Below are 17,689 nucleotides of genomic sequence, written 5' to 3' on the forward strand. Positions count from 1 at the left end.
CAATGTTTGTGCCCGAGCTCACTTACTCCTCCTCCCGAAACGCCCGCTTCCCGGCAGAGAAGGCAAGCACAGGGACCCGGGCCGACAGCTGGCCTGGAGCTGCTGTAACGAAGGGCCACAAACGCGGGCTTCTAACACTAGAAGGTCATTCTCCCCTGGTTCTGGAGGCCGGAAATCTGTAGCCCCGGGGGGGCAGGGGGCCCTGGGGGAGGGTCCTTCAGCTCCTGGCGGCTGCAGGCATCTCTGGGCTCGTGGGCACGTCCCCCTGCTCTCTGCCTCCATCCTCACCCGGGGTGCCCGCGGTGTCTGTGTTCCTCCTCTTCTTACGAAGAGCCCTACAGGGAGGGCCCCTTCAGTCTTATTATTATTATTTTTAGTATTTACGTACTTGGCTGCCCCAGATCCCAGCTGTGGCATGCTAGCATCTTCAGTTGCGGCCTTTGGACTCACTTGCGGCATGTGGGATCCGGTTCCCTGAGCAGCGAGAGATGCAGCCCATGCCCCCTGCACTGGGAGTGTGAGGTCTTAGCCCCGGGCCGCCAGGGACGTCCCCAGCGCAACCGCACATTAACTCCATCCTGTGTCCGAATAAGGCCACCCAATCTGAGGTCACTGGTGGGCGTGAGTGCAGGGGTGCGCCGGTCACCTTCTGTACTGAGGTCACCAGACATCCCTGGAGAGATGCTTCCTGGGGAGGTGGATGAGGTCTGCGTGGTCCTTGAGGGCTTTTGTTCAGGACAGGTTCAGATGCAGTCGGGGATAGGCAGCCTCTCCGGCTGAGCAACTCTGTTTTAGGGCCCTCCCCGGGGAGAGAGAGCCCACTTCCTCCTGCGGGCCAGAACTAGGAACCCCAGGCTTACGAATGTCAGCAGCAGCCCCGACTGGTGGGAAGGCCCCTCGCTGAGCAGGTGGGAAGTCCCCTGAGCCCCAGAGCCTTCCCTTTTCTCGGGAAACTGTCCCTGAGCTGCTGGGGGCAGGCCCATGGGCCTGGGATGCAGGCGCTGGTGGGCTGGTCCTGACTTCTCGGGGGGCAGGTGGGCAGGGGCTGGGGAAGAGAGATGCCCTGGATGTGGGCTGTGCAAGTCAGATGCCTGGCAGCAGAGAGGGGAGGGCGAGACCCCCGGGTGGAGGCTAGAGAGACCCCACAAACAGGATCCGAGCAGGACGACGGATCCGCATGCCTTCCCAGGATGCTGCAGGACAGCAGAGCAGGCGGCTCGCTGCGTCCAGAGTCAGGAGGGGAGGGCGACAGGGGCCAGCTAGGCTGGGGGTGGGGGCGGGCGTCAGATGGACGGCGCTGCCTCCTGAAAGAGGCTGGGAGGACTTCCTGTGTGACGAGGGAGGGGGACGGCCCCCAGGAGCAGGAAATGGGGAGCACAAGGCAGAGGGGCTTGAAACGACGCTGGACGTTGACCAAAGGCGGCTGGAGAACTCTGCAACAAGGCTGCGTCCCAGAAGCCGAGGGTCCACGCTGCTGCGCCCTCTGATCAGGGGGCTCCCTCCAGCCTGCTCCCTCCTCCCTGGGAGTGCCTACAAGGGTGCCAGGGTCCCCTGGGTGCCCCTTGGGGCCAGGGGCTTCCATCCCACTGCCCGCCCCTGGTCCCTGGCCCTTAGAGGTGGTTGGGGGCTGGGGACCAGGTCACAGCCAGACGGCCCCCTACGCCCTGCTTTTCTCTACAGCTCGGAGGCAGGCAAAGGGGCGCCAGGGTAATGCCTGCCAGAAACACGGCCTTTCCTACTCCTGTGTTAAATCCATGAGGGCAGTGAAGCTGGTTCTGGAGAAAAGGAGTCAGAGCAACTTGGGATGAGCTAAAGCAGGCCTCCCCAGCCAGGGAGCTCTCTTGTCTTGCGTGGGGGAAATAGAGGGCCTGGGGCAGCGGGCCTGGTGAAGCCCCTGCAAGTCGAGGCACCCCCCTGATGCCCTAAGGTCCCCCGGGATGTGAGCCGGTTTCCCTGAGTTGCCGGCGGAGAGGTGCCCACAGGGGTCATACCCAGGGGCTTTGGGGACCACTGATGAAAGGATGTCGGGGCTGGTCTGGGAGCACCGGGTGTAGGGTACTGGTCTTGCAGGAGCCCCCGCCTCAAATCCCCGAGGGCCAGGGAGCAGGGTGGTCAGGGCAGCACTGAGCTCATGCCCCCGTATGTCGAGTCCATGAGGACGGGGGGATGGAGGGTCTTCCTCCTCTGGGATCAAGGGTTCAGAGCCCCAGTTGCTGCCCGGCGGCTGCCTGGCCGTATGGCCTTCCTGAGGCACCCACGACTCTCCTGCTCAATGCTGGCCTGTTGGCGTGGCCCGCGGGCTGGCCTGCCTCCGTGGACGGCCAACACTCCATGCCCTCCCATTCTCTGCACGGCTTCCCGTCACGCACGTGTCCTGCCTCCCCCCGGGGCCTTCTTGGTGGTCAGACTCCCTTCCTCCACTTCTGGGGTCAGCAGACTCTCTCCCCCTTCCCAGAACATGCCCCATGGAACCAAAACCGCTGCCTTCGTGTCCAAACCCCTGCATCCCAGCAGGCCTGGGTCACCCTCCTCTGTGCCCCCTACCCCAGCCCGGCACAGAGCTGGCCACAGGGCAGGGGTCGGCGGGATCTGTTGAAAAACAACCAAAGGCTTTAGAGTGTGGGGTTCGACCTCCCCCGCCCACCCCGCAGGCGGAGCTGACGGTGAAAGCACCTGGGCCCAGCCCGCTGCTGGGGGTGAGTTCAGGGTCAAGGTCGGCTCTCGGGGGAACAGCAGCAGCGCTCAAGGAGGCGCGGGCCTGCAGGCACCGCCTGCCCCCTGCCCGCGCCCCCATCTGGGTGGGACGGTCCTCGGCCCACGACGAATGTCTCCAAGGGGGTCTCTGATGGCTCCGGGGGGAGCATCCCGTGAGAACCCTCACCTGGTGGCCGGAGCTGTGGGTTTGGTGTGAGCCTCTGTTTGTTTGCCTTTTAAAGACAAGGATGTGGGCACTGACAGGATATGTGTGGGGGTAAGTGAGAGAGTGTTAATGTGAGAGTGTTTGTGTGTGCGCGTGTATGTGCACATGTGAGTGTGTGTATGCGTGTGTGCATGTGTGTGTGTGTGTGCACGTGTGTGTGTGTGTGTCCGTGCGTGTGTATGTAGGGGGCTGAGTTGCCCACCCCTCCGAGCCCACCCCGATCCCCCATCTGTAGAAGGGGGCAATGTACTCTCCCCACTGGGAACCTGGCAGAGACGCCTGGGGTATGCAGGTGGTGACAAATTCTTGCGTCCCCTCTGGGAGCCTGCAGACAATCTCGGCCGTTCCAGAACTGTCTGAGGCCCGCAATTCTGAGAACAGTCCATGCTGGGTCTAACGGAGGTCCGCCCCCCCCCCCATCTTGTTGACCATCCGAGGCGGTAAATGAACCCAAGGCCCCTCGCAAGTCCCACCTCCAGCCTCTCCTCCTCTGTCCTTTCTGCCCAAACTCAGGAATGGACCTTTCAAGGAATAGAGCGCCGTCCTCTCGGGGCTTAACGTGCTCTGCTGGCCCCTCTGCATCCATGGAGCGTTCAGTGCCCTGGGCACCGCCCCCCGCCCCCGGTCTGGAACAGCCCACGCCCCGTGTCCTGTGCCCCAGTCCCCCCGCTCCACGTGGTGACTCGGCGATGCTGCAGTCTGCCTCCTCGTCTCCCGCCCGTTCTCTGCTGCAGGGTCCCGGGTGAAGCTGGGAGGCCGGCCGGTGGCTCCTGGGGCCGTTCAGCCCTGGTGGGCTTGTCTGGGCTCTGAGTCCCACGCGGCTGGCCTGGCGTTCTCTGGGTCTCCGGGGGCGGGGCTCGCCCGCAGCACCTACCCCGAGGGGGTGGGTCTGGATTGTGCAGGCCTGCTCCTCAGCGTGCAGTTTTGTCCCCAGGAAGCAGCTCAGAAGTGTCTCTCTCTGAACCCTGCTCTGTGCCCAGGGACCTCCTGCAGCCCTGCTCTGGGCTCAGGGCGGAGCTCTGCCCGCCCGTCATCAGGGAGCAGCAAGGCTCCACGAGAAGACGGGCTCCCTGGCCGGGGCTCCCGGCCTTGCCCTCGTCCACCCTCCGCGTGGCTGGGCAGGGCGATTCCTCCTCCCCTCCATCCCCGAGGTGCAAGCTGAGGGGGGCGTGGTTGAGCCACATCCCTGGCGCTGCCTCGGGGCGGGGGGAGCCTGCCTCGGCACCCCTCAGCTCCCGGCCCCGGCGGCAGGCCCACCCTCCCCAGGCCCGGAAGCGGCTCCATGTCCTTCTCCGTCCTCAGATCTGTGGCAGAGGCCCTGACCTGTGCAGACCCTCACTTATCTAATTTTTTTCCTCAAATTTTATTTTGATGTATATTTATTTAAATATTTAGTTCACCGCTCTGAGTCTTAGCTGCAGCGTGCAGGATCTTTTAGTTACAGCGTGGAAACCTTTGGTTGCGGCATGGGGCATCTCGTTTCCTGACCAGGGATTGAACCGAGCCTCCTGCATTGGGAGAGTGGAGTCTTAGCCACGGGACCACCAGGGAAGTCCCCCTCTCTTGATGACCCACTGTCTGGGGAGGGCCCCAGGGCACCCCAGGCTCAGAGAGCAGTCGCTACTTCCTCCCTGGCCATTTCCTCCTTCCCTGCCTTCTGCCACCCGCTGACCCCTGTCCTGGGGACAGCCTGGGACCCGGCCCACTTCCTGCGTTCCTTCCGGGGGCTTTGCCGGGCACAGGCCTGTTCTAGTGGGAGACCCGGGGGGCCACTGAGACTCCCCCCCCAGCCTCAGGGTTAGTTATAAGGAGCAGCAGGAACCTCTGGGGATCTGAGGCTGGAGTCACAGCCCCACTGAGCCCCATGGGAAGCGTGCCTTCTCCGGGCGGTTCTGTCCATCCCAGCCCTCGCCGGTGGGAGGTGTGGTGGGCTTGCCCCTAGACCGCTGGGTCCTGGGGTGTCCCGAGAGGACAGCTGTTCTGTCCCCTGTTTCCATGTGGCCATTGCCACGTCCCTTTCGAGGCACTCGTGGGAAGGTTCTGAGCAGTCTCTACCCACCAGGTTCTGAGCTGTTTCCTCAGGTCTGTTATGAGCAAGAACGGCACCCCGCCCCCTGCCCACAGGGCCCTCCAGCTGGAAGCAGACGTAGGCTCGCGCCCCCGATGGAGTCTGCTCCGGGTGACTGTGCTGTTCGGGGAGGAGGCCCTGCCCGGGGAGGTGCTCGGGAGCCCGCCAGGCAAGGCGGAGGCACACTTGCCTCTCTTGCCCTAACTCGGGGGCACATCCGCGCTGATCCCGGCCGCTCAGAGAGGCCAGGACTGCTGCTGATCCCCGCCCTCTGCTCTCTCCACAGAGGCCAGCCTGGCATGCCTAGCCCTTGGCACTGAGGCCGCTGCCAGCCATGGAGGGCCCAGCGGAGCCGGCCCCTAGGGAGAAGGGGCCCTCGGGGGGCAGTGGTGACCGCAGGGTCCGGGAAGCGGCCAAGAGCACATCCGTCGTCTGGGAGCAACCACGGCCCGAGGAGGCCAGGGCCACCGTCCGAGGGGGTAAGTGCACCGTGTGGGTCCACCCCCGCCCACCCTGGGACGGAGCCGGGCGTCCGCGCCGTCACTGCCTGTGTTGATGGAGAGTGTCCAGCCCAGGGAGTGCCTAAGAGGGATGCGGGCCCACCTCGCACTTCTCCAGGGTCACATCGGTGATAAACTGGCCCGACAGTGGGGGCAAGGGTTGGAGATTCCAGGGACAAGGCCCCGGATGAGGTCACAGCTCTCGTACGACTTTGTTTTCCCACCATCCTGCTCTGTCCTTGGCTTTGAACCCCCGGGGTTACTCAGGGTGGGGTGTCCCTCCTTCCCCCCAGTAAGCAGACCCAGGCCCAGGGTGGGGGGGTGGCAAGGAGCAGCGCCTGGGCCAGGCCTTGGGCAGGATTACTTCCTGGAAGGAGAGGACGGGGGCTTAGATGAGGGCAGAAGCGCCTCTGACTCCCACCAGACCGGCCAAGGTGTGCACAGGAGGGGCTTGGACTCAGGCTGGGCTGCCAGCAGGGGGACCGGTTTCCATCCTGATTGCCGCTGGACCACTGCTGGACGTGGGCCTCGGTTTTCCCACTTGGAAACCTGCGGGGTGGCCTAGGGTGTCTCCAGGACCTCTGTCTCTAGAACTGGAGGAGAGCAGGGAAGGACAGGGAGGAAGGCCTCGAGCCAGGGACAGCCTGTCCCCTTGTCCTTCTCCCATCTTCCCATAGTCAGACCCTCACCTCCATCCCAGTCACCTGCTTAAGTCAGCCACGGAGGCTCTAGGGCTTGGCAGGTAGCAGGTGCCCGATAAGTATTTGACAAATGATCGATGCTTTGGGAGAATGGCAACAAAACCTCATACTTGGCAGCAGGCCCAGAGCCTAGGACTGTGCGTGCTTGGTGACTGGAGGTGTTTTCACTCCTGTTCTCTTGGTCCTTCGGGGTGTCAGTGGGGATAGGAAGGGTGTGGGTGGCCATCGAGGGGGCTGATTCCTGTGGTCAGACACCTGCCTGGCCCGGAAGAGGGGCTCCGAGGAGTGGTAGGGGCCTGGCCCGGGGATCTCACGGGATCGCGGCCCCATCCAGAGCTCGATGCCATGAGACAGAGGGGCTGGGTCCTGCCAGAAACACGTGGGCCAGACCAGCCTCCCGCAAGGCAGCCCAGCCCCCAAGGGGCCATGAGTCCCAGAGCACGGGATTCCTTCCGTCCGGCGCTGTGACCGAGCCAGGGGCTTTCTGACCACGAGCCTGGTGTTTCCTGCCCCTCCAGCCCCACAACACGGCTGGCATCCGCCGGCACCAGGACGGTCTAGGAGTCCCCGCAGTGGGGTCGGGGAGCCCCTCTGGTCTTCCCAGGCTCCCCAGCCCCAAGCAGCCAAGGGGCCTGTGGGCTCCCATCACATCTCCCCAGACCCCTTACCCTTTCAGCTTCTTTTGCAAATGGGCAGCAAATTTACAAGAAACAATACAAAGAATTCCCACTTGGCCCACCTAGGGGGGTTTCCCTGGTGACCCAGTGATTTAGAACCCACCTGCCAATATAGGAGATGCGGGTTCGATCCCTAGGTCGGGAAGATCCCCCTGGAGGAGGAAATGGCAACCCACTCCAGTATTCTTGCCTGGGAAATCCCATGGACAGAGGAGCCCAGCGGGTTACAGGCCATGTGGTCACAAAGAGTCCAACATGACTGAGTATCTGAGCGTGTGCACACACCCCACCTAGACCCCTCAAATGTTAACACTTTGCCTTCTCTCTGCGCTTCAGGCAGGGGTTATGTTTTCCCGGGATGGTCTAGGAGTCCATTGCAGACATGACGCCCCTCCTCCCCCATTGTTTGGTGTCTTTTCTAAAACCAGGACCTGCTCATGTGGCCTCACAGTGAGATGATTCCAAACTCACTTTCCTGGGTGAGACAACCTGCAGACAGACCTCACTGCAATCCCACCATCTGTCCCCGTAACCTCCTTTCCACCAAACAAAACCCTGGTCAGGCTTTGCATTCTGTGGCCGTGTGTCCCTGGAGCTTCTTAACCTGGAGGTTGGTACTTTGACGATTCCAGGCGGTCAGCCTGCAGAAGGTGCCGCAGTGTGGAGGCGGGTGTTTCTTCAGGACGGCAGGCTGGTGCTTCGGGCAGAAACCCCCAGCACCTTCGGTCCCTCCCAATGTCCGTGGGTCTGGCCCCTGGTGGCGTTCACATCTCACGTTGCTCACTTGATTAAGGGGATGTTTGACCGTGTAAACGTCACTGTCAAAGTCTTCCTTCTTCCCTCTGTCGTAAGTAAGGAGCCTGCGGGAACTTTGTGACTATTCCATCCCTCTTCGAACTCACCCATGTTAGTCGCTCAGTCATGTCCGACTCTTTGCGACCCCATGGACTGTAGCCAGCCAGGCTCCACTGTCCATGGAATTCTGCAGGCAAGAATACTGGAGTGGGTTGCCATTCCCTTCTCCAGGGGATCTTACTGATCCAGGGATCAAACGCTGGTCTCCAGCATCACAGGCCTCGTCTGAGCCACCAGAAAAGCCATGAAGATGGTTGCTAAATGGTGACTTTCTAATGCTGCATTCTTTCTACATTCTTTCTAATTGACCTTCACTGAAGCGAGGAACTGTCCCCTCTCCCCAGTTACTCACTCACTTATTTTAGTGTGGGCAGGCTCAGAGGTCTTTATTTCATTCTCTGGACGCTATTGGTTGCTGTCATTAGTTATTTTGTTGTTCAAATGGCCCCTGATTTGGTCTTGTGACACCTCTCCAACATCCGGTGGGCACCACCTGCTTTCTGGGGCCCCAGGACGCTCACGTCCCATCTCTGCTCTCCCTGCCCCAGCCCTGGAATCGGCCATGCCTCAAGGAGCCCCCGCCTCAGTGGGAGGATGGAGTCTGAAGCCAAGATGGGGTGCCAGGCGCTTATTTGTACTCAACAGGCTTTTCTGAGCCCCTGTTCTGGGGACCCAGAGCAAGCAAGGACTGGAAATGGGCTCTGACCACACAGGCCTGGGGCTGGTGGACTGCAGGTGGGGAGAAAGCAGAGATGATCCGGTCATGTTGCCCAGTCCAGGGTCAATGGGCAGCACCCCCAGCACTGAGTGGGACGTCCCTTGGGTGATGAGGAGGCTGCACTGAGGTTCAGCAACCCCTGTCGGACCCACAGGTGTTTCTGGATCAGATCACCCTCCATCTGAAGGTCCCGGTCGCTCATCCCATTTTACAGATGAGGGAAATGCGCAGGGCAGGGGTGGGGGCTCTAGCCAAGATGCAAGCTGGGGGCTGGCCTCGAGGCTGGGGGCTGGAGCAGGGACCACCAGCAGAGGACTGACCTCCCAAGGCCAAGAGGGCCAGTGGCCCCCCGGCTAGTGGCTGGTGTAGCTGGACGAGGGTGCAACCCCGTCTGCCCAGACCTTGCACTCCCCCTGAGTGTCACCTCCCCTCTGCGGTCAGCAGAATGGAGGCCCCCAAAGAAGTCCTATTGGAGAAGGGCATGGCTCCCCACTCCAGTATTCTTGCCTGGAAAATTCCATGGACAGAGGAGCCTGGTGGGCTACAATCCACGGGGTCTCGAAGAGTCAGACACGACTGAGCGACTAAACAACACAACAAAGAAGACCTACGACCAACCTGGACAGTGTATTAAAAAGCAGAGACGTCACTTTGCTGACCAAAGTCCGCATAGTTGAAGCTGTTTTTCCAGTAGTCGTGTATGGATGTGAAAGTTGGACCATAAAGAAGGCTGAAGTGAAGTGAAAGTCGCTCAGTCATGTCCGACTCTTTGCAACCCCATGGACTATGCAGTCCATGGAATTCTCCAGGTCAGAATACTGGAGTGGTAGCCTTTCCCTTCTCCAGGGGATCTTCCCAACCCAGGGATCGAACCCAGGTCTCATGCATTTAGGTGGATTCTTTACCAGCTGAACCACAAGGGAAGCCACAAGGGAAAGAAAGCTGAGCGCCGAAGAATCGATGCTTTTGAACTGTGTGCTGGAGAAGACTCTTGAGAGTCCCTTGGACTGCAAGGAGACCAGTCAATCCTAAAGGAAATCAGTCCTGAATATTCATTGGAAGGACTGATGCTGAAGCTGAAGCTCTAATACTTTGGCCACCTGATGCAAAGAGCCAACTCATTGGAAAAGACCCTGATGCTGGGCAAGATTTAAGGCAGGAGAAGAGCTCAACAGAGGATGAGATGGTTGCACGGCATCATCAACGCTATGGACATGAGTTTGAGCAAACTCTGGGAGATGGTGATGGACAGGGAAGCCTGGCGTGCTGCAGTCCATGGGGTCTCAAAGAATCTAACACAACTGAGCGCCTGAGCAACAAGCAACAACAGAGACTCCACGTCTTCATCCTTACAACCTGCACACACGTTACCTCCTGTGGCAAAAGAGAGTTTGCAGAGGGGCTTGACACTCTGCAGATGGGGAGATTACCCTGGGATGGGAACCAAAGAGAGGCTGAGGTGCTGGTGCTGCTGGCTTTGGAGACAGAGGAGGGGCCAAACGCCAAGGAATGTGGTGCCTCTAGAAGTCAGAGCAGCGAGGAAACAGATTCTCACCCCGGGGCCTCCAAAAGGAGCCACTGCTGCCCACACCTTGTTTGGCTCCAGTGAGACCCTTCTCTGACCCCAGATAACACTGTGCAGTTTCCAGAAGCTGCTTGGGTGGAGTAATTAGTTACTGCAGAAAAGGAAGCCCAAGACCTCCAGTCCCTGCTGGCCTCTGTGACTGTGGAGGAAGGGTGTGAACAGTGGCTTGGAGGGGCGTGGACATTCCCGTCTTCCAGAAATACCTGGGGTTGGTGCCTGCGTAGTAGCTGAGGCTGTCTGTTCTCACCCTAATCACAGGACCCTGCTCTGCTACTGACACTGCTCCGGCTGCCGGCGTCTCTCAGCGGGCTGCTGGGCCCTCCCCTGGCCAGATGGGGTCCTGCCCCACAGGTAGGCATCCCCACGCTGCTAGTTAAGTCTGTGCCGGGTTCATGAATGTGGGATCCCTGGGTGTCCCCCCTTCCCTCCAGCCTGGACTGTTCTGTGGACTCCCGGCTAACGGAGTCTAACGGAGGCTTCTCTAATGTGGCTGCTGGACGCCTGCCTTAAGATCATAATGGGGGTGGGGGCTGTTCAGTCGCTCAGTCGCGTTGGGCTCTTTGTGATCCCGTGGACTGCAGCACAGCACGCCAGGCTTCCCTGTCCATCACGGCCTCCTGGGTGCGGGCGGGGCTTGTTAAAGGCAGATGCTCAGGTCCTGGGCCACTTCTGACGCTGGGAGGTTGGGGTAGGGCCCGGGACTCTGCATTTTCCCTTGGGGACAGAAGGCTGGGGTGCACCTGCACTTGCAAAGGCCTTCTCTGGACTGTTTGCTTCTGCCCGAAGAGGAGGGCTTCCCTGGGGGCTCAGACAGTAAAGAATTTGCCCGCAATGTGGGAGACCTGGGTTCGATCCTGGATTGGGAAGATCCCCTGGAGAAGGAAATGGCAACCCACTCCAATATTCTTGCCTGGAGAATACCATGAACAGAGGAGCCCGGTGGGCTACCGTCCATGGGGTCTCAAAGAGTCCGACATGACTAAGCAGCTAACACACATACATGTGAAAGAGGAGGTGGTGTCACCCCGGAGGCCAGAAGTGAGACCCAAAGAGGGGCACCCTGGGGGCTTGGTGGGTGGGGAGGACCCCCCCCCCCCCGCCACCCGCCAACCCCTGGGAGAGGCATCCCAGCTTTCAGGACAGGATGGCGGGACTTCCGCAGGCGCTGATGCTGGGAGGTGGTCCCGGGTGGAGGAGGGGTAGTAAGGAGTCTTTTATCCTGAGACCCCGCCCTGGAGCGCCAGTTGTGGGGGTGGGGGCCACAGGGACCCCAGTGTCATTGGCGGTTCACCTCTGCCTCGACAGTCGTCTGTCCTCCAGCCTTTCGGGTGGTCAGTGCTGCCTGTGGTCACTCAGGATGACCAGGGCTATTGAGCCACGAGGCAGGTTATCATGGGAGTGAAAGTGCAACCCTACCCTCTTCCCGGAGTAGGAGGGCCACTGCTTAGACTTGGTTGAGAAATGCTGGCTGGCTTCCTGCTGGGGGAGGGGGCCCGATTCCAGATCCCAGAGTCTCCTGCAGGGAGGTGGTGGGAGGGGGGCGTGGTGGAAGGGGCACTGAAAATTTCCAAGGCAGGTGCAAGGCTTACCCAGAGGGCTCTCTCCCTCCACCGTCTCTCTTCCCTTCTCTTCCCTCCCCTTATTTCCCCAGCTTTGGAGCCTGGGGGGGACCGGGTAGGGGTGGGCAGGGGCCGTTTGAGCTGAGATAGGATTCTAGAGTGGCCAGTCGGGCAGGAATTGGTCTGAGAGAGTGCTTCAGGGGACAGTATGAAGAATGCAAAGGCCCTGGGGTGGGGTGGGTGGGGTGGGGTTGGGGGGGGCACACCTGGATGTCTCAGAGCAGCAGAGAGAAGACCGCAAGCAGGCAGTGGGCAGAGAAGGGCGGGCGGCTCCAGGCTGTGTCTGAGAAGGTGGAAAGGATTTGCATTTTATTCTTCCTGAGATGGAAAACCACTACCTCTGTGCTGTCTAATACAGTAGCTGGGTGTGGCCATTTACGCTTAAATTTAACATCAGTTCCATTCAGTTCAGTCGCTCAGTCGTGTCCGACTCTTTGCGACCCCATGGACAGCAGCATGCCAGGCTTCCCTGTCCATCATCAACTCCTGGAGTTAATTAACTCATGTCCATTGAGTCGGTGATGCCATCCAACCATCCCATCCTCTGTCATCCCCTTCTCCTCCCGCCTTCAATCTTTCCCAGCATCAGGGTCTTTTCAAATGAGCCAGTTCTTTGCATCAGGTGGCCAAAATATTGGAGTTTCAGCTTCAGCATCAGTCCTTCCAATGAATATTTAGGACTGATTTCCTTTAGGAATGACTGGTTGGATCTCCTTGCAGTCCAAGGGCCTCTCAAGAGTCTTCTCCAACACCACAATTCAAAAGCATCAATTCTTTGGCACTCAGCTTCCTTTATAGTCCAACTTTCACATCCAAGCATGACCATTGGAAAAACCATAACTTTGACTAGATGGACCTTTGTTGGCAAAGCAATGTCTCTGCTTTTTAATAATAAATAAAATAAAGACTCTGATTCCTCGATGACACTGTCCACATTTCAAGAGCTCATGGGCCCGTGTGGCTGGTGGCCGCCATGGGGCGCTATAGACAGCAGGCATGCCCATCGCTGCAGAAGTTTCTAGGGGCTGGCACTGCCCGGGGGGCTGACAGCCAGGGTGTGCCATAAGCCAGACATGGTTGTGAGGGGATCCTCTGGTTTCTGCGGACCAGGGGACCATCTGGAGAGAGGGCCGGGGCCCAAACACTGCCCAGGCAGACCGAAGGGGCAGGGCCATGGTGGGTGTGCATGCTGGGTTCAGCCTGGCTTTGCCGGTGAGTCAGTGGGGCTGGCTGCTGGGCCCATGTGGAGGGTGATGGAGGCAGGTGTTGCTGGTCCGGGCAGGGCTGGGGCTGTGGTCTTTCTGGAGCTGGTGAAGAAAGGACGAGGTGGGGGGCAGAGGGTGCCTTTGGGGTGTTTCCTGGAAGTCAGGTGCCCCGGTGGAGCTTGGGCCAGGGAGAGATCAGGGCTGGAGGTCACGGTGACTTGGAGGCCATTTGCTGGAGGCCAGACAGATGCTGGCCTGCCCTGGGGCGATGACACAGTCCACTTCCTCCCGTCTATCTACGACGTGGGCAGCACGTGACTCATTTACAAGGACAGGAACTGGCCTCAGGGGAGACAGGCTGCCTGTGAAGCTTTCCCAGGCGGTACACGTGGGGTGTGAACCCGGCTCCCCAGGTTTGCGGGCCGGGGGGCTGGCGGGGGCGGGGGAGCACCCCACGCCACTCCTCCCATCTTGATCTGCCTGGCGCTTCCAGACCTGACCTTGCAGCTGCTGGCGGTGCGGCGGAAGAGCGGGCTGCCCGACCCCAACCTGCAACAGGCCCTGCGGGCCCGGCTCCGTCTGCTGGAGAATGAAAGCTGCGAGGTGGCCCGCGCCCTGGGGGTGAGTCTGGCTCCCGGGGGTCCTGGGTGAGTGAGGGGGCACGGGATCCACACTTGAGAATGGGGCGGAGGAGGATGACTCGAAGAAGGCAGTGGGCCTAGGAGGAGGTCTGGAGACTTCGGGCTGAGAGGCCCGTTCTTCACTCTCACGTGGTGGTCAGGACACAGGATGAAGAAAGGCCCTTAAAGCGGCAGAGGGCGGCCATGCAGCCCCAGCTTCTGCATCCACACAGTGACTCTAGAGGCCCAGGGGCCAGGGCCGGGAGGCTGGACTTGCCCAGGAGGAGCCTGGCTCAGCCTCAGCTTCTCTAGGACTCAGTTTCCCGACCTTGAGTCTGACTTTGCACTCAGCCCGGCCTGGCCTTGGCTGACGCCCCTTGGCCTCTGTGAATGCGGCCTCCTCAGCCACTCACTGGGATGCTTAGAATTGTGACCCCACGGAGCTGCCTTGAGGTTCAGCGGACTGCAAGCAGGGTGCCCCCAGCACCCCCCAGGGTGCTCGACAGCGGGGGTGGGGAGGTGATGCCCCTGGGATGCCAGGGCTGGGTGGCTGGTTGAGGGTGGGGCCTCATTTCTGAATCCCAGTGGAGACGATAATAGCACTCCGTCTCCTCTGGTCGGCATCTGCTGGGTTTTGTGTGTGCGAGGGGCTGTTCGGGGTCTTCACTGAAGTATGCAGGCTTTCCAGTGTGGGATTCAGTACCCACGGCTGGCAGACTTCGTTACCCTGCGGCAAGTGGGATCTCGGTTCCCCAACCAGGAATCGAATCCACACTCCCCGATTCTTACCACTGGACCACTCGGGAAAGTCCCGGCTGGTGCTCCTTTGAAGGCCCCGGCACCACCAGGAGGGTTCACGGGACAGTTGTCAGGAGAGGGGACCCCGGGTTTAGGATTGGAGTCGGAGTTGCTGCTGCGGGAGGGGACGGGAGGTGAGGTCGGGGCTGGGCAGGGCTGCGTGGAGGAGACCCGGGGACCTCTGGTGTGCAGGGCGTGAGGCAGGCCCTTGAGTCACGGAGGGGGCATGGAGGCCGCCAGCTCTGGGAGAGCTCGGCATGGCACTGGGGAGCCACGGCTGGTCTGAGAGCAGGAGGGGAGCAGCCTGGCAGTAAAGGAATCAGGTGTGATTCCCCTGCCCCCGCCCCACCCCGTCCCTGCCAAGGTCACTCCCGTGAAACGTTTCTGCTGACGGGCAGACGCCCCAAAGCCCCCGGGACTGTTTCTCACATGTTTCTTCCCTGGAAGGAGCTGTCAGCCAGGCTGCTGTCCATCCACAGTGACCAGGATCGGATGGTGGTGACGTTCAAGACGTTTGAAGAAATCTGGAAGTTTTCCACCTACCATGCTCTCGGTAAAGCGGTGACCCTCCCAGAAAGGGTTCTGGGGACTCCTGGCATGCACTCAGCACTTTATGTTCCCAATCGGGACTTAAGACCAGGTGCGTTCACGACAGCTCTCCACGGGCCACCTGTCCTTGGTGAGGATCGATGTGATGGGCAGGGCTGAGCCTGGCTTCCAGGGCAGCCGGGCTATCCCTAGCCGAGCACATAGAGGAAACCCTCCACCAACCTCAGCCTATGAGCTTTCTTTCCAAAACTTCTCCTGTTCAAAGCAAGGCTTTGACTGGCTAGGCACCTCTCCTTGGGAACCTTTCTGCCCCATCCCCGCCTGAGGGCTGAGAAGTGAGACTCAGCCGACAGTGCCTTGCATCCCCAGAGCAGGGCTGTGCCCACCCTCCCCGTGTCCTGCTCTCCTTGAACACGCTTGTCCCAAGTCACAGAGGAGGAGCCTGACGGTCCTAGAGGACGTAAAGAGTCCAGAGAAGTTGTCCACGGTCACGGCTGGTCCTCTTGCAGCCTGAAGGGTCAGCCCCATGGCCCGGCTCGGGTAGTAGACAGTACCATGAACCCCCAAGGGCAGAGGGGGCTGGCCCCCAGGCCCTGGTCAGTGCAGGGCTCGGCCGGCACTGGACCGTGAGGGCCTCTCTCCACACACCCAGAGTCCGCTGGTGACCAGGGCTGTCCGCTCCCCCAGGCTTCACTCATCACTGCCTGGAGAACCTGCTCATGGATGAGGCCTTCTGGCTTCTCGAGCCCAACGAGGACCAGGAGACAGCCGTCCAAGTCCAGGTGGATGAGGACGCCTTGAGGCTGGCGTACGAGAGCCTCCTCGTCCAGGAAGGTGAGCGAGGTGATGTCGGCTCACCCGGGAGGGCCCGGGGCCCCGCAGCAGGAGGGCCCTGGAGGAGCGGACACTGAGGGGACATTGGGCAGAGAAAGTCCCTAAAGAAGTAACAGAAAAGGGGCTTTTGCCAGCGACCCCCGAGTTCCTGGCCCGGCTGTTGCTGTGAGTGCTTTGGGGGTCTCACAGTTGGGTTCCAAGCCTGCCGCGAGCAGAGCGTTAGCAGTTGGTCCTTCGCGGCTGCAGAGAGGATGGGAGGAGGCTGGCTACAGCCAGACTTGCTGAGGGGTGTGAGGGGGATCCAAGTGGGGGGGTCCTCGGGATCACCCATCTGGCCCCCTCACAGCCCAGTTGAGTCCCAGAGAAGCTGAGGCTGAGCCAGGCTCCTCCTGGCCAAGTCCAGGCGGATGCGGAACTCCAGCCCGGGTCCAGCCTCCTGGCCCGGGTCCCTGGGCCTCTAGACTGTGCGGGTGCAGAAACGGGGGCTGGGGGACCCCAGGGGGTGCCGCCCGCTGTGTCCAGCCGCCTGAGTGACCACCCTCTGCCACTTTGAAGGGCCTTTCTTCGTCCTGTGTCCCGACCATCACGTGAGAGTGAAGAACGGCCCCCAGCCCTTCAGGCGGCCTCCGAGCGGTCCTCAGGCAGACATGGCCGCGGCTGTGGACTCTTCAGCCCCAAGTCCTGGCACGTCCTCGGAGGAGGAGGGGGCAGCAGCAGCCACTCTGGAGCCGTTGATTCCGTTCCATCAGTAGGTACCGACCTTTGTTTCTCTGCCTCCTGTGGGTCCCGCATGCTGGCAGGCTTCGTGGAAACTCCCCCAGGCCGGGGTCGATCGCCAGCCAAGGCGGGTGGCTGGGGACCAGTGTGAGCCCCAGCAGACACGGCCTCCACACTTTCCACCGTTCTCAGCGTGTGGCATGGCAGGACAGTGGCACCTCCCCGGCAGGACTGCCCTGGACGAGACGGCCGGGGTGTGCAGCCTGGGCTTCTGGCTTCATGTTCTGGCTCATTCCGGAAAGCTTTTGAGGGAGCCACATAGCCTGTGCCCACAGTAAGGGAGCACGCAGGGATCCATGCAAATAAGAACCAAGGCAGGGAAGGCCTGGGGAAGGCGGGGAGAGGCAGCTCGCAGGCTCCTGTTCCTGGGCTGAAGTGGGCGTCAAGCTCGAGCTTCCTGGCAGCCGAAGTGAAGAGAGAAACTAGACCTCCTTATTTTCAGCAAAATAGTCCGTGGATGATGGAGGGAGGTTCTTCGAGGACACCAGCCTGCGGAACGGCAGGAGGCACCTGGGCAGAGGGCTTGCGGCAAGCTGGGCCTGAAGGCCACACACTGGGTGTGTGTGTCTGTGTGTGGGTGGCTGTGTGTGTGTGGGTGTGGGGGGCTGTGTGAGTGTGTAGGTATGTGTGTATGTGTGTGTGTGTGTCTGGTGAGTGTGTGTGTCTGTGTGTGTGTGTGTTGGGGGCCGTGTGTGTGCAGCAGAAGCCGGCGGTGGCCTTTGCTCAGGGCCCTGTGGCCGTGTGTGTGGGTGTGTGGTTATATGTGTGTGTGTGTTGGTGTGTGTGTGTATTGGTGGGTGTGTTTGGGTGTGGGGGAGGTAGGTGTGTGTGTTGGGATGAGTGAGTGTGTGTGAGTGTGTACGTGGGTGTGGGAGGTGTGTGTGGGGGGAGTAGAAGGGGGTGGGTGTGTGTGTGTGAATGTGTAGATGTGTGTGTGTGTGTGTGTAGGGGTGTGTGTGTGTATGTGTAGGTGTGTGTGTGTTGGGGGCCGTGTGCATGTAGCAGGAGCAGGCAGTGGCCTCTGCTCAGGGCCCTGTGGCCGTGGCCTGTGCTCTGTGCACGGCTCTGACCTGCTCCGGATCTGAAATCCCCGCTCATCCCGCTCCAGGTGGGCTCTCAGGGTCCCCAAGGACTCCGTCAACGACCCCCTGGGTGGACCCGTGGTGCCGGACGTCCAGCTGATGGGTAAGTGCTTCTGCTGGTCCTCCTTCCCTGGGGAAGAGGGGGCTGAGGTGGGCGGGCACCTGCGTTCCAGAAGCTTCT

The 17,689-nt window shown here is 60.8% G+C and overlaps 1 protein-coding gene across 1 annotated transcript in view; it reads left to right on the forward strand.

Moving 5' to 3' along the window:
- Positions 1-5,078: 5,078 nt before the first annotated feature.
- The window catches only part of SH3TC1 (SH3 domain and tetratricopeptide repeats 1), a 32,568-nt gene continuing 19,957 nt past the window's right edge, over positions 5,079-17,689 (forward strand). The window contains exons 1-8 of the mRNA XM_043448219.1: positions 5,079-5,099; positions 5,275-5,467; positions 10,283-10,375; positions 13,342-13,469; positions 14,714-14,819; positions 15,503-15,649; positions 16,205-16,397; positions 17,535-17,611. Of these exons, the coding sequence (XP_043304154.1) occupies positions 5,323-5,467; positions 10,283-10,375; positions 13,342-13,469; positions 14,714-14,819; positions 15,503-15,649; positions 16,205-16,397; positions 17,535-17,611 (889 nt within the window). The 5' untranslated portion in view covers positions 5,079-5,099; positions 5,275-5,322. The remainder of the gene's footprint in view (positions 5,100-5,274; positions 5,468-10,282; positions 10,376-13,341; positions 13,470-14,713; positions 14,820-15,502; positions 15,650-16,204; positions 16,398-17,534; positions 17,612-17,689) is intronic.

Source organism: Cervus canadensis, chromosome 26, assembly GCF_019320065.1.
Source record: "Cervus canadensis isolate Bull #8, Minnesota chromosome 26, ASM1932006v1, whole genome shotgun sequence".
Classification (NCBI taxonomy): domain Eukaryota; kingdom Metazoa; phylum Chordata; class Mammalia; order Artiodactyla; family Cervidae; genus Cervus; species Cervus canadensis.